Consider the following 16,247-nt stretch of genomic DNA (forward strand, 5'->3'; position numbering starts at 1 on the left):
TGATGATCCATATCTGAGATGTTAAAGAATTGATCTCAGTTCCATTTCTCCTTTTCCTTCGCTTATGATCACTACACAAAACCCGGTCCCCTGGCTGGAGCAGAGCCCCAAGCTGTCCTGCAGCACAGCACAAAGTCATGGTGTCATAGCCCAAGCTCCACTTCCCTGGAATATATGCAGTCATATTTATCTGCCTAAATTGAATTTAAAACATGACCGAATCAGAAAGATATACCGACTTTAAGTTCTAGTTGTGAAAATGGAAACAGTAACACAAGATCCAAGATAAGAATGCCAAAAAAAAAAAAAAAAAGGCACACATAGAGAGATTCAATTCATTCTTTGACTTTTCAAAAGGAACATCACACTAAAAGGAACGTGACGAAGAAGAGTTGTTGTGGGGGGAAATCATAGATAAGCTGTTTCCTTGTTTAATTTACTGGCCCAGACCTTCCTGCGTGGCACCAAATGGCTTTCTGTCCCTAAGGCTTTGTGCCGTCTCTGGGGCGCAAACCAGCACATGCCTTGTAACTCTGGGAACAGAGAGAAAAAACCCAGGTCTACTAGGGACCTAGATTAAAACAAAAATTTCTGAAGAGATATTCTTTCATTCAAAAGTCTGTTGAGCAAACAGCAATGGCCCTGCCCTCTCTCACTCATTAGTTTTTGCACTTCCTAAATATGTATCACTTGTTTCATGTCTTGAAACAAAATCCCACATTGTATTTTTCTTTTCCTAAGGATTTGTTATTTTCAGTTATTTTGCATTTATTTCATCTCTTCTCCATCATGGTCTTTGACGAGAAGCAATTTACAGCCAAGACAGAAATAAAAGTCAAAGCAGACTTACACGAGGTGCTGCCAGGGTGGGCTCTGTGTGCAGCAGGACTTGGAAGACTAGACACAACGTGATGGTGCTTGATGCTAGAGCTCAAGGGCATTTGAAGGCCTGCCCTTGCAGACACAGTCATGGTTCCTCAGCACAAACCCATGCCACCTTCCTACTATTGTATTTCTTTGCAGGGACAAACTCCCAGCTGGTTTGCATTTTCCATTTGTAGTTTCAGTGCAATAGGGTAAGTGGGGTCTGCTGGATAGATGGGTAAAAACTCCCCATGATTTATAGCCGTAAAGACAGCTTTCAGCCTACGGTTAAAGCATGCACCCTTCCAAGTCAATATGAGGTATTTCATCTCACAATACATGGATAGCAAAAGAAATGGGGTGTGGGCAGCAGGACAGACCTGGAGGAAAAATCTCTGTCATTACCACACCCAGGTGCAAAGGGGACTAGCGGAGAGACAACAAAGCAGCCCTTATCCCGTCATCCTCTTTTCTATCAGCATGGTGAAAACCTGCTTTTGTCTACAGAAGTGCAAAGAGAGATGAAACAAATGGCTCTATCCTAGGAGCCTGCCCTGCATTTCAATTAGCCATGGCTGGGGTGATTCAGCAGCAAGGAGTCATCCTGGTAAGAGCAACACACTTCTTCAAGAGGACAATGAAAGACACTTTCCTTATAGCAAGTTATGGGACTCCACAAAAAGATGGAGACTACAGTAGGATCAACACCTGATTGAGCTTGGTAAAACTAGCTGTCATTAGTGGATACCTGCTCTCTCATTAACACCCAAATTGGAGGGGGGTGTGGAATGGGAAGGCATCAAGGAATACTTCAAGGTACATCAAGGTCAGGTTGGATGAGGCTCTGAGTCAACCTGATCTAGTGGAAGATGTCCCTGCTCATTGCAGGGGAGTTGGCCTAGATGGCCTTTAAAGGTCCCTTCCAACCCAAACTGTTCTATGTTTCTGTATGTACTGTAAGACGGAAGGAAGAACACGTTTCCAGCATGTTCAGCTTCCTTGATGACAAGTTAGTTGTGTAAGTCACCTATATATATAAACTAGACAAGCAAGCTACCGGCGAGGACACAGGCATGTGGGTGAGGGATAGGATAACCCCTTGGGTTTACAGGAGGGACAAAGACTAACTATAAAATTTCTCCTTCTCTTAAGCCTGGCAAGAAATGTCAAGCATATACGAACTCTTAAGCTTTCAACTGCTTTGGGGGAACTCACCTAATTTCAACCTCCTTGGAGATACCTGTGCTCAATTTTGATGAAGGAGCACATGAAAAACACATTTCCAGAATTATTAAATAGACAAGCACTGCTAATTCATATAATTGTGCTCCACAGTTTGTGCTAAATTCTGTTTTAGTTGCAGTGGTATAAATCTAGACTAATGCCTTGGGTTTCACCAGAACTTTTCTGTATTTATCTAGCTGTCAGGAAGAATATTTTCATTCCTAAGACTGGAAACTTTAGGGAGATATTTGGAAAAAAAGTGGAATACTGAAATGGCCTTGCTGGCTCAGCCTAGTCCTTTAGTTTTCAGTAAAAAAAGAACTGTAAATCTCTTTAAGACTCCTTATATCCTTCTTTTTCACTTGGAACAGTCCATGGTCAAAAAAAATCTAAAAGAAATGGAAGAACATTATTTAAAATATGCATAAAAGAGGGGACAATGTGTTAGTATTAAATATTTCCTTATTGATACTATTTTTATAGCAAAGCCCCAAACTCCTACAGTGGGATTTATGTGATTTCCATAGCAGATATTTGAATCTCTAAAAGGTCTGAAGTGCCACAAATTTGGGGGTTTATACGCTTAATTCCATATTATACAAAATATATTTTGCTAACGTAGCGGGTCTTTAAGGCATTTGTAGCTCACACGCAAGTGGTACACATCTTGCTGGTATCTTTCAAGAGTAAAAGCTATAGGAAGTTCATTAAAGAATAGATCCAACAGAGTTTAAATTCCACACTGATCCCAGGAGATTTTTTTTCCACCAAGAAGCAATTTCCAAGACCTCTTCAAAGACTGAAACATAAGAACTGAAAGAAATGGCAATAATTAATGAAATCACTTTTAAGTAAAAAGCCTTAAAACATTCCCTTTTGCTGCACAACCGCACAAATGACTCCAAAGTTAAGTTTATAGGGGCCTTTCTGTTATAACCCAGATTATCAGATAAGGGCTTCTCGGAGACTTGTACTTTTTACGGTAGCTTCAGCCCAAAGGCTTTTTTTTTCTTGCACTTGTTAATTTTGCCTTAAAGCAACAGAAATTAGAAGAACAGAGAGTGAGTGCCAGTGAGTATACTGAGGGAGCCGGCTGTCTCTCTCTAAATGTATGTGGCTTCCCTGGGATGCTCTTTGTTTTGATGTTTTTGCTGTTCTAAGAATGCATTTCAGGTAGGGAATATTCATTTGGCTTTCCCTTAACAGACGCATACTTCCAGAGTCAAAAACTCTTCATTGTTCCTTGAATAACGGTGCTCAGAGGAATACTGTTATTGGTCAGATGTTGGGCAAATATTCAGTGTTATTGGTAAAATGCAGTTTGGCTTAAGGCGTAAAGTATTCTCCCGGAATACTTATTACAGATTGACAGCGCAGTAAGAAGGTAAAGCCTAAGGCTATAAAGCTGATGTTAAAATTTCCATTTATAAATCAATAATCACTGCAAACACAACAGCCTACCCAGTCTTGTGAGTGCCATAACTCTTCCTCAGGCACAAGCTGTACAAAAAGTTTGGTAAAAATCCCAGTGTACCTGATGGCCCCCTCCCCACACTGTCAAACCTGTGGGATGCTGAAGGAAGCACAGTCTGTAACCTGTGAGGTGCTACAGGAACCCGAACACGGAGTGAGCTGAGCTGCTTGGACTCACATCTGAGGAATACACTGAGAGGGTGCAACCTTGCTCTCCGTGCCCTGAGCCAACTCGGAGCAAAGTGTCCAAGACTGGCACATCCGGCACAGAGGACAATTTCAGATACAACCAAAGGACTCAGGGCAGAAGACACAACCAGGGATGAGTTCAGAAAGCATCTAGAAATTTCCATCCTGAGACCATCTCCTGCAATTTATTTCCCAAAGTGGAGTAACCGGATGCCCAACCAGTAACTCAGCTGAGATGACTAACGCTTGCATGCATCTTTCAGGAGCTCAGAGCCCAGACCTATCTGCCCACTGCCAACCAGTTATCACATCACATCACATCACCTCAGAGCCCCGTTTCCAATCCCAGTTTGTTTCCACAGCATGCACACAAGCCCTGATGTGCTGCAGAATGCAGTTCCATACGGATATTTACTACCTATTGTTTTAGAAGAGCCAAGTTATTTTTCTTTTCCAAACTGTAGAAATCACTCTTTCTCACACACAACTCTCTTTTGTTTGTCTCTTAACTTGCTGAGCTTGGCCTCTGGCCAGAATCCCTTTTTCTGCCTTGGAGGAGGGTGACAGCACGCCTTTGAAGAAACGCCAAGGCTGCTGTTAGGCTGACCAGCAGGGAGCAATCCTGCCCAGCACTCCCTGGCCTCTCCCAGATTGCTCTCCTCCTTTCCCAGAAACAGTCTTGGAGAAAGGCAGAGGTTGAGCTGATCACAATTCCCAGCAGAGATTTTTAAGCAACAGATGAAGTTTAAGCACACACAGAGTACGCTGGAGCTGGAAGAGACATCAGAAGATCATCTAGACCATCCTCTTGCCCCAAAGCAAATCCAGCTGTACCTACAAGACACTGCTGACGGATACTTGTCTGACTGGTTCTTACCAGCTTCCAGTCACAGGCAGTAACATTTCTGCTGGCAGTCCAGTCCAGCACATCGCTTACCATCAGAAAGCTTTGGTAAATCTACTCTCTCTTACTTCCATTTAATCCAATCAGTTCTTGCCTGAATATGGACATGGAGAACTCATTCATTATGTTGTTCAGTTCCTAACAGTACTTTAAAATAGAGAGAAGCAAGCTGTAACTCGTTACCCTGGTCATGGTGCCTGAACTTTTTGTGTCTACAGAAACACCAGTCTTCTCCGTTGACATTGTGCCTTTATCATCAGCACAACTGTTCGGCACTGACTCAGAGAGATGACCACAGGTTCATTGGCTTCATTTCCCACAGTGTCTTATATCTTTTCCTGGAAGATCTCCCTCCGGCCACTAAACAGCCCTAACCCCACTGACCTTACAGATTGCATTTGCTCACATGCTAATACTGCTACACTCTTATAACAAGGCGTGAAATACAAACGTTTGGGCAAAACTAAAAACCTTGTCTGCACAAGACAATGGCTTTACAGAGAGTCTAATAATATATTTCCTGCATTGCTTTATTTTTTACACATTCATCTTAGTCTTGGCCTTGGGACATTGCTCATTTCTTATTATGACTAATACTTTGCAAGATGAGAGAAGGTGAAATTCTGATTCAACACTTGCAATGCAGTTCATTGTTTGTGTTGTGTTTGGTTTTTTTTTTTTTAAATTAACTAGTTGCTTAAGGCATTTTTGTCTCTCACACCAGTAACATGGAAATAGAAAGGTACAATGGTACATGTGCTCTGATAAGTTTAATTGTTTCAGCTTGAGGGCGATAACTGTGAGAAGATTTGACAGGTGTTGAAAAGGTTTTTCTTTATTCCCTTTAAATGTTCCTGAGACACAAAATGAAACTAAAAATTTCCCACTCTAACTGTAAGCTGCCAGTGCTTACCCTTGCACTTACCCTGTAGAGGGGTTCATGATGCAACCCCCTTTATCGGTAGATGCTTTGCAGTTACAACCCCTCTCCAATGTGTCGTGATTCATTCCAAAATTGTGTCCCAGTTCATGAGCCAGAGTGACTGCTGCACCTAGAGGGTTTTCTGAGTGATCCTTGAAAAAAACCATAAAAGAACTAGTGAAGTCAATATATAAAAACAATTTAAAATACACATTCCCCCTCTAAGGTCCTATTGTTTGTCCTTTGAAATGTTTTATAAACTTACCAGCTGTAGTTACACTGCTATTAAAAGGACACAATTTTAAATTCATCCACACATACACAGTGCAGACCAGGAATTTTAGGGCAGTCTACCTGTCCTGGCCATCCACTTTCCACAGCACATTAGACCTTTGAGACCATTGGGCAGCTTTGAATATCTGAACATTTCTTCATTTAGGTCTTAAAAACCTCCCTGCCTAATAAGTCCCCAAAACTCCCAAGACATGGCAGTGGCAGACAACAGGAACACAAACAGATATGGAGTGTTGGGAAGGGTAATCATTTATGGGTGAGGATGAGGGAAAAGTGAGATCTTTCATGTCAGGAGGTAAATTACAAATGCAGCAAGATACTCCACTCAGTCAATTTAATATTCTTAGAATCACAGAATCATGGAATAGTTTGTTTTGGAAGGGACCTTTAAAGGTCATCTAGTCCAACCCCTCTGCCATGAGCAGGGACATCTTCAACTAGATCAGGTTGCTTAAAGGTCTGTCCAACCTGATCTAGAATGTTTCCAGGGATGGGGCATCTCCCACCTCTCTGGGAAACCTGGGCCAGTGTTTCACCACCCTCAGTGTAAAACATTTCTTCCTTATATCTAGTCTCAATCTCCCCTCTTTTAGTTTAAAGCCATTACCCCTTGTCCTATTGCAACAGGCCCTACTAAAAAGTTTGTCCCCATCTTTCTTATAAGCCCCCTTTAATACTGAAAGGCCACAATAAGGTCTCCCCTGAGCCTCCTCTTCTCCAGGCTGAACAACCCCAGACTGTTCTTTAATATCAGAAAGTATATCGTTCTTCAGACTGTTTCTTTAATATCAGAAAGTCTAAGATTTCACAAGCCTTGTAAGAAATGACAAGGACCTTTAAAAACCTCGTTTTCAAAATGAAAGGACACAGCAAGTCGAAATCTTCAACGGCCTCTTGTTACCAACTATGAATATTCTAAATGTTCCGAGTGTCAAAATTGAAATATTAACACTAATCCTTGTTGAAATGGTGATTTTTGGGACAATTATTTCTGAGAAATTCCCTGCATGGTCTGATTACAGCCTGCTGATCAGACCGATGCTTTGGCTTAACCACAAGTAAAGAGACATTTCCACATTGATCATTTTCCTTGAGGGAAAAAAATTCCACTGTACTCATATGAAGGCTTTCCCTAAAGGTATAAGCATGTAATATAAATGCATGATCCACTATTTATCAGTTAGTAAATGGAATTACTATGTACAGCTGCCTGCTCTAAAAGCATATATGAATATATTCAGTTTAAATAACTCTTAGTATCATCTGAGCCAACCTTCAGACTAAAAAGAAGTGAAGGGGAAAACTGTCTAAAATGTTAGCTATATATTAATGAAGCCCTTAATACATGATTTGGGGTAGATTTAAGAGTTTCTTGTGTCATGTGTCTGCTAATATATTTAGTAAATAATTTCTCAAACAGAAAGCCAAACTAAAAAGAGAATACAGTCATTCTGAAAATAAGAAACTACTCCTTCTGCATTTGGAATAAACCCAGAAGAATTTTATCTTTTAACAAAGGATCTCTTTTTATTTTTTCCTGAATTTTAAAAATTTAATATAAAAGTCTCGTGACTAACAACAGCCAGTTTGTGTGCAGTTGTATTCTAAGATGCCTATTTGCTGAAAGAATCTGTTCAACCTGTCGTAGTAAAAGAAACAAGAGTAAACCTATGCAGCAAAATAATCTGTAATAATCAAGAAAATATATGCTCCTGCACAATGCCTACATATGGAGATGTCTTATCTAGTTACCAGTCACAAACTCATAGCAATTTATGAAATATTAAGAGAATTCAATGTAATCAACCTGATGTTATAAAAAGAGCACAACCTTTCATTCAACTGGAAAACAATCCAGGACTGAAGATTAAGAAAACAATGGTATAATTCCATATAATTTCCCGGCAGCACACTGGAGCGATGCCTTGAAATTTGGGCTATGTGGCCAAGACAGAAACTCCTGTGAGCTTTGAGCTACTGAGCTCAGTCCTTCTTCATTTTGTCAGTCTCTTACTGAACAGAGGTTATATTTATTTGAACACCTCTAAAGCTGGCAATTAAAATTAAAAACCAGAATTCACACAGTCCACTCAGAAACTAGAGCAATAAATAATCTGAAATGTAATTTGGGTTTTGAATAGGCAAACAATTATTACAGCCCATGCGGTTCTCATTACTTGCTCAGATCCACTTGGAATGCAATTTTATCAGTTTCTAGAGAGGGTTCTTAAGACAAGGAATGTGATGTCTCAGCAAAAGAGGTTATTTGAAAACAACGTAAATGAGGATTATCAAAACAAACAGTGACATGTCCCATTTGATACCGAGACCATTTAAGTACAACAAGGGCTAAAGAAATGAATAGCAATGTAACTTTGATTTATTCCACCAGGGTCTTTTAAAGTTAACTTTAGCAGTAAAAGTCATTACCAAAAAGTTTCACAACCACTGAATAAGCAACCATCTACTGTTAAGACATTATAAGCTGTTGCACAAAACATGCAGCTGCTTTCAGCAGAACTCTGCTTTGTTCCGCTGAGATTCAGATCAAATCGTAGTAATAGAATACTGTCACCTACAGCTAGAACAGGCAAATGCCCCAATCCTGGCACTTTCCATGCAGGTTCACTCAGTTATAGGAATGTTTCCTAAACCAGACTTTTATTCCATTGAAGTAATTCACTGAGATGTGCCTCAGTTCCACACTTGTCATTTAGCCTAACTTCCTACTAAAGTCAATAAAAATTTGACGAGTGAGAATCCTACATTACATTACAGCATCTCAGCAATATTTTACTTTTAAATCCATGAATTTAGTGGGCAATCTTTTGAAACTGAAGAATGAAGCCTGAATCGTGTGTCAAAGACTCACTTCAATGTCAACTTCTGTTTGGTCTTTCTATAACATGACAGAACCATCACAGTAAAATAAAATTACAATGCCCTTGATACACCAAAAGCTTCTCATACTCAGATAACTGCTCTCCCCACTTTGAGTTCTCTAAAAATTAGTGGGAGACAGGGTGTCACCTACCACTGAGAGAATTCAGCCCTATAGAAAAGCAGAGAGGGGCAGGCTCTCAGGGAGGCAAGGCAGAGGAATTTAGAATATATAGTAGAGGTGACTAACTGCAAAGACAGTCAGGAAAATCAGATCATACAAGGATGACTCCAGTTTTTGTATTCAAAAGTTATTTCTCATGCAATCTCTCCATTCTCTTCTTTCTGAACAGGTTTGGGAGCTTTTTGGTATTGAGTGTTCAGAGTGGGATGGGTAAGAGGTTGGCTGAATTATAAGGGTAGCCAAATGTTCAGTTGCCCAGTGTAGAGATGGTTGAGCATTGTAGCCTCTCAGGTTCTTCATTCTTTCATTTACATATCTTCCAACTTTAGAGCTTTCTTCTGTAGGTACCGGTATACATATAAAACCTTTTTTTGTATATTCCTGAATTAGCCTGTGTTAACTGCTGGGGGTGGGGGGAGGTTGGGCAGCTGCCTGTTTGGGTTTTGAGGGTGTTTGCTTGTTTGGGATTTGGCTCCTTTTTGAGTATTTGCTAGAAGAACTGGAAAACATTTCTCGTTATGCTGTGTGACCCTTGAGTTCCTCCAGGACAAGAGGTAGTGGGCACAATCTTGAACATAGAAAGTTCCATCTAAATGTGAGGAGGAACTTTTTTACTTTGAGGGTGGCAGAGCCCTGGAACAGGCTGCCCAGAGAGGTGGTGGAGTCTCCTTCTCCAGAGACATTCAAAACCCGCGTGGACACGTTCCTGTGCAACCTGCTCTGGGTGGACCTGCTCTGGCAGGGGGTTGGACTAGCTGAAGTCCAGAGGTCCCTTCCAACCCCATATCATTCTGTGATTCTGAGTTAATCTGCACCTCAAAAGTTTCAGTTCACCGAGGTGGGAGCCTCTGGAAAACATCGTGCTCCCCTGCATGACCGAAGATGCAGCTTGACCCAAGATTCATATACAGACACTGGTCTTCTCCTGGATGTGCAAATCAGTCTCTCAGGTCCCTGAGAGCACTTAAAGAAATGCTGATTCTTGTTTTCTTGTTACTGGAATGAAATATTTTTTTTCTTTCTGTTTAAAATGACAGTTTCCAGAGTGGAGAGGACTGACTTTGCAGTAAAATACATTGTAGTGTATTTTAAAGTTTATTCCAAAAATTTAAAGGACCAAAAAGTCATCATTAAGGGCATCTCTGACTGCAGATAAAGCCAAAGCTGTGACTGCTGGTCCAAGGGTGAAATGGATAAAATGGGACTTCTGCCTCATGTGTGCCTTTGCTGAGATTTGGAAGTACACTGGGAGACTCCTGCGGCTTTTTCTTCCTCTTTTCCTCCTTTTCCTTTTGTGCCTATTGCCCAGGCACCCAGTTTCGCAGCTGTTACAAACACCAATTAGAGACTCAGCTTCTAAAGCTACCAAGAGACTGAAGCCTTTGTCTTGTCTACAATTTTGACATGACTTTCTCCAAATTACGTGATTTGATTGTTCTTTCCAACTCTCTTACACCTTAGCTTCCCTGCTCACCTCGTAAATTCACCCAGTCTGAACCGTCTATACATCATCTTCCATCAATGCATACATCATCCCAGCTTGGCTTCTTGCCTACTGTCTAAGACACCGCAAAAGGGCCCTGTGTTGTGGACCAACCTGAGCTTGGCTGCTAGCTGAGAAGGAAGAAAGTGCAGTAACTTCAGGGTATCATAGAATCATAGAATGGTTTGGGTTGGAAGGGACCTTAAAGATCATCTTGTTCCAACTCCCTGCCATGGGCAGGGACACCTCCCATCAGACCAGGTTGCTCATAGCCCCACCCAGCCTGGCCTTGAACACCTCCAGGGATGGGGCATCCACAACTCGGGGTATCTCTGGGATTATCCCGTTATGTGGATTGTCTTGAGGCAAAAGCCTTAGTGTCCTGGGCTCCAGGTTAGTCCCATGAAGCTTTGAAGAACTGGGAGCTTTGAGACCATGCAAACTCTGAACATTGTGCATTCCTGAGATCCCACCTTATTTATGGAGGGATCTGCAGCTGAGGTGTCCAGCAGAGGTGGAGACAACCACCACACCACCTGAGGTGCTGGAAATCTCCACAAAGCTGTAGAAAACACAAAGGTTTTCAGCACATGCAGGCTAAACTTGGGACTATCTGAGATTTTCAGGTCTTCCTGGTTTTCTGCTCTGGAGTTGAGCTCTGAGGTCACCACCTGAGCCTGTTAGTGGCCTGCAAGCTCTGGGACTCCACATCTAATTTTATGGAAAGTACTTCTGTTTCAAAGCTTAGTTAATGCAAAACTTCTTTCCCCCGCTTTTGCTCATAACTGTTAAAAATAATAATAATAAAAAAAGTTCTGAAAGAAAAAGTTCCAGAACTACTTCAGAAATTGGCTAAGATGTTTACGTGTATGTTCATCATGTCTAGCATCTAACAACAGCATTACCAGTAATAGTCTTGGAGAGAGGCTCAGGTAGAACAAATGCTGCCATTGTTTGTTCTTATTCTCTGGCAATGTAATAAAACCACTGTGCTGCAAAGATGGAAAATAAGGCCTTACACAGGAAACCCTGTAAATACAGAATAAAATCAATATAATAAAAGATTCAGGATAGACTGTTGCTGCCTGTAACACTAGTATACCCAAGTGCATAGCAAATACTTTTTCTGGTTGTCATCCTTCACAGCACATCAGCACCTGATTTAATAACAATTAGGACTGGAGGATTCTTGCAAAGATGTCATACTATATTTTAATGCAATATTTTGATTTTTTTCACTATGGCAACTATCGTTTCCAAGCAATCTGAACATATATATAGATAATATTGAGACTGAAAATGGCACAAATGGGGCTGATGTTCTGGTACAGAACACGACGCTACAAAACTTGAGATCATGTTGCACCAGTTGGGCCAGTGTCAAGTCCTGTGCTTTTACCACTTACCATGACGACCCCTCCAGACTGCTCTGCTGTGCACATGCTCATTATGGGCGCCATGCCAATGGTAGTCCCTTGGAAGTACACCCCGCTGCAGGTGGGAGGGAAAGGAGAAGAACCACAGAATCACCATTCACTGCCAAGATACCACCCTATTATTTTCAGTCTTGTATTTCTGCCAGTCTCTAACAAAGATCCCACTTCAAATGTGTCAGCTCCAGACATTTGCAGGTTTAAAACAATGAAAAGCACACATTAGTCACGCCGAGTTGCTGAACTGACAATGACAGCATCCCTGCTATGAGAAAGATCCATTTGATCACCATCCTTTGGGTTTACTGCTGTAACAGGACCCTTTTTCCTTTCTTTTTCCCCTGACTGAAGTTGGGAATAGAAATAAAATCATAAAAATAATGTCTCTAGCTCAAAGAAGGGTTATTTTGATGCAGTGAGAAGTTTATATGCTACTCGTTTTCATACACAGCCTGGAATGCAATAATTCTAAACAAAGTATAATTATACATAGAGAGTAATCAAATATCTCACGAGGGACAGTTTGGAAGAGCTCACTCTATTCTTACACAGATAATGTAAGAATATCTATGTAACGAGTAAAGAGCTCCTTTTAATTACTAAGATGTCAGGTTTGTTTATCTCTATAAAATAAAGAATAGTTAATTGATTAAAAGATACGTGGTTCAAGAAAGAGGTATTTCTCTTAGGTGTATTTTTTAAAGAGTGCTTTTATTTTGAGCGTGTTAACTCAATTACTTTAATCCAGGAAACAACAGCAGGGTAAAAGACGTGTATGGTTTAATTTTTAAGACGCAAATGCATATGAATTGTCCAGTTTAGCCTGCATTTTAAAGTTTACTGAGGTTTTCTACTAACAAACAGGCTTCACATAGTGCCCCCTTAGCTCTTTTTGGGCAGGACTGTCTTTTTCAGTAGACTGAGACCAGCCTAAACCCCTTGTAAATTCATACCGTAAGTATTTACCAGCTTGTTACACATCTACACTTCTACATGAGTTGTATTCAGGAAAGGTCTGTAAGTAACGGGGCTGTTGCAGGGTGGTGGAAGGAAATTCACCTGAAGCATCTGCTGAAGGGCTCTGCAAAGCTCTTTTAAGTTTAGTGTTTGCAGGGGGGAAAGACAAACCCTCAGGAGCACAGATGTTCCTCCCAACAGATTAGCAACTGGGGAAGAATTCAGTCTAGCTATTTTCCAGTCACTGAAATCCGGGCTGATATTACATAAAGCGTCAAGTTTACCTTATCAGCTGTGCATTGTCATGGGGTTTACGAGGTAGTAGTTTTAGCTTTCTCCAGTCCAGAAACTCGTGGAGGCTGGTGAAAGGGTCTTGAGAAATAGAGCACTTATCCATGTCATTCCATACTTCCACTCCAACCAGGGCTACTCGAATATTTAGTGACCTATAGAACTAATGAGAAAAGAAAAATAGAAACATGTCTCTAAAACCCATTTTAGACCACATTGGATTAGAACATTTCAAGGGAAGCATAGTGTGCATATGAACCTTTCTTGCAGAGGCCCAAAGTGTCTTTTCTCCAGGGCAAAAGTGACCACCTGATATGACAAAACATTTCCATGACTTAAAGAAAACAGTTCTGACCTGACTAAATATCCAGAAGGCATTCAAAGACATCCAGAGATATGTTACTTCTCTATGTCCCACCCGAGTTCGCTATCTTCCTTCAAGATGAAACGCCGCAACTACCTTCACATGTCCTTCACTCCTGACCAAACTCATTGCTCTGGCAGATGACTCTCTCCATGGCTGCCCACCATCATTAGCACCGATGCAATTCGAGAGGGAGAGGCAGCTGTGCTGTACAATGGTTGTGGTTCAAAATAATCGCTGAAAATCCACCCGAGTCATCGAGTTTTGCTCACAGCAGATAAACCCAAGGATTTTAGCTCTGTGGTCTATTATCTATTGTCACACTGGTAAATGCCACTGTTGTTACAAAAAGGGAGCAGGAGCAGCATTAACAATGGAGCAGAGATAACAATTCTAATGTGAGACTAATGTGAGAAAGGATTCAAGAATCGATCAAGTTCTGGATTTTGCTGACAGTCTGAGAAAAGCATGTACTAGATCTCTGTCTTGTTTATATGCATTACAGTCATTTGGATAACATTACATTTGCTGGGCATAAATTAAGCATGAAACATAAATATATTATAATATGCAAAATTAATTTTGAGCAGGTAACATATAAACACGTATCCTCCAGTAATAAGTCAGAGAGACAATTATGGAAGAGGTGGAGGTGGCTTCAGCAGCTTGTTTTTAATCAAGAATGCTTCTCCTTGATTTATTGTCCTTGAAGTATCACTTGATAAGTTCTCAGCTAAATTAAGACTCCCTCAGTTGTAATTTCACTACTGGACTCCTAATTTTTTCTGGTCATACAGCACAACAAAAATAAACTTTAATTTGTTTAAAAACACTGTAGAGGACTCTTAGCATTTATTGTTTATTGTCAAGAAATTACTTCAAATACAAAAAAAATTCAGCGTACGTCTCTCTCTTACTGCTCTCACCCAGCCATCAACTTCCTCTTCCTTAGATACTGCATATTTTTAATTTTGCCTTCTTCCTTGGGCTATATACGTTATTGACTGTGTCTTCACAGGCCCTTTGTTGGTCTTACAATTGGACCTTCCCTTCCTGCTCAAAGGACTTTGTTCTCCAAATTCCTCCTCAAAATCAGCCTTTTTCTATGGGCTGTTCCATGTGTGATTATCTCCACCCTTTTCCCAGGTTAATAAAATCCTAGGGCTAAATGGTGCATCTCCTTAGGAACACAGATATATGCATCCCATATGGTTCATGCGTTACTGAGCACTGGTCAGAGCAGAGTTCACAGCTTAGTATGTTGAAGGGCATACAAAAGGTTTAAGTTTACTTTTTGGGTTTTACTGGTTGGAGAGAAGAATTGCTCTGAAATACTAGAGTATTAGGAAAGCAGTAGGGTTAGCTCTTTGAAAAAGTGGGTGGATAAGTTGATGTGGCAAAGGTTGTGCAATCTGCTGATCTGAGCACGGCGACTTTCTTAATTTAATAGTAGAAGAAACACAGACTTCACAGCAACATCTTTCAGAAAGTGTAGTAAGTTTGGAAAAAGTGAAATAACGCTCGCGTTCTTACCTTATCAACATAGTTTGCAATTTCTATCAGCCTCTGCTTAATTTTTTCCACATCCTTGCCTTGTCTCTGAAACTTGGAATGTAAAGGATCAATGTACTAGCTGTACAAATATCATAGCATTTCCCCTCAACAGCCACCTTACTCCACCAACATTGTCAGTGATGTTTAGGAGTTACACAGTGCAACCAAAGGCCATCACCAGACTCCTGTTGGCTTCATGGGACCACGGTCTGCCTCATAATAACGACAGGCCATGAGATAGGACTTTGGTTCTCACAAAAAGATTTTAAAATCTCTAAGTTTTACATAAAGATCTTTTTGGGACTGATTTGTGAAAAAGAGAAGCCTCTTCTGTTAGTTTTTTCAGCTCTTGCAGCAGAGTGATTGTAATTTCCTAACTAGGAGGGTTCAGGGATACAAAATATGTAGGTAGCAAAATAATTCAAACCCAGAATTAGGTCTTTAGTTGCCATTCAACTCACTGGAACATTTCTATAGTCAGTCCTGCTTACTAGCCTTGAAGCTTTCTTTGCAAACTGTCAGGAAGGCAGTTGTGCTTCATGCAATGTGGTGGGGAAGTACTGCTTCAAAAGCAAGTGCAGGATCCTACAGTGTCTTCCAAAGGTCCCACCAAGGGCAAGGTCAAGGGAAATGAAAACTTAACTAGCTCAAGGACATCACAGAATCATAAAATGGTAAGAGTTGGAAGGGAACTTAAAGATCATCCAGTTCCAACCCCCCTGCCCTGGGCAGGGACACCTCCCACCAGACCAGATTGCTCATAGCCCCAACCACCCTGGCCTTGAACCCCTCCAGGGATGGACTCAGCATGGACATCTTAACAGTGTCTTCCATTGCTTAGCCCTAATTAGGAAAGGAGCTTTACTTTTGAAAACCCCCATGTTACTATCTGGAGCTAATTACTCACAGTATCATGGAGCTGAACTGAGCTACCTGTTTCCTACTTGTGCTTTCCATAACTTTTTAGTTTTAAGTTTCTTACCTCACGATTATCTGCCACAATAACAAGCTCCACATACTTCGTTGTCTTCAGAGTCTCCCTCTTGTACTGTCAAAAAATATGCAAATAGTATTTTGTTTTTGCAATAAGTGACCCTTGGAATCAGCTCTCCCTCCGTCCAACAAAGCACTTGAGAGAGCAGAAACACAACATCTCAGGTTTCCAAAGGTTTCACTACATAAAAAATTTTATTGTGTTCCTTCTCCTGATGGAAGTTTTCCTTTTATTTAC

The 16,247-nt window shown here is 40.8% G+C and overlaps 1 protein-coding gene across 1 annotated transcript in view; it reads right to left on the bottom strand.

Annotated features, from left to right (window-relative positions):
• Window positions 1-16,247, bottom strand: part of ADAM12 (ADAM metallopeptidase domain 12) — a 182,731-nt gene that overhangs the window by 45,212 nt on the left and 121,272 nt on the right. The window contains exons 7-11 of the mRNA XM_074158846.1: window positions 15,999-16,064; window positions 14,996-15,067; window positions 13,092-13,261; window positions 11,824-11,908; window positions 5,580-5,728 (exon numbers count right to left, since the gene is read on the bottom strand). Coding sequence (XP_074014947.1) covers window positions 5,580-5,728; window positions 11,824-11,908; window positions 13,092-13,261; window positions 14,996-15,067; window positions 15,999-16,064 — 542 coding nt within the window. The remainder of the gene's footprint in view (window positions 1-5,579; window positions 5,729-11,823; window positions 11,909-13,091; window positions 13,262-14,995; window positions 15,068-15,998; window positions 16,065-16,247) is intronic.

The sequence above is a fragment of the Numenius arquata genome, chromosome 15 (assembly GCF_964106895.1).
Source record: "Numenius arquata chromosome 15, bNumArq3.hap1.1, whole genome shotgun sequence".
In the NCBI taxonomy this organism is placed as follows: Eukaryota; Metazoa; Chordata; class Aves; order Charadriiformes; family Scolopacidae; genus Numenius; species Numenius arquata.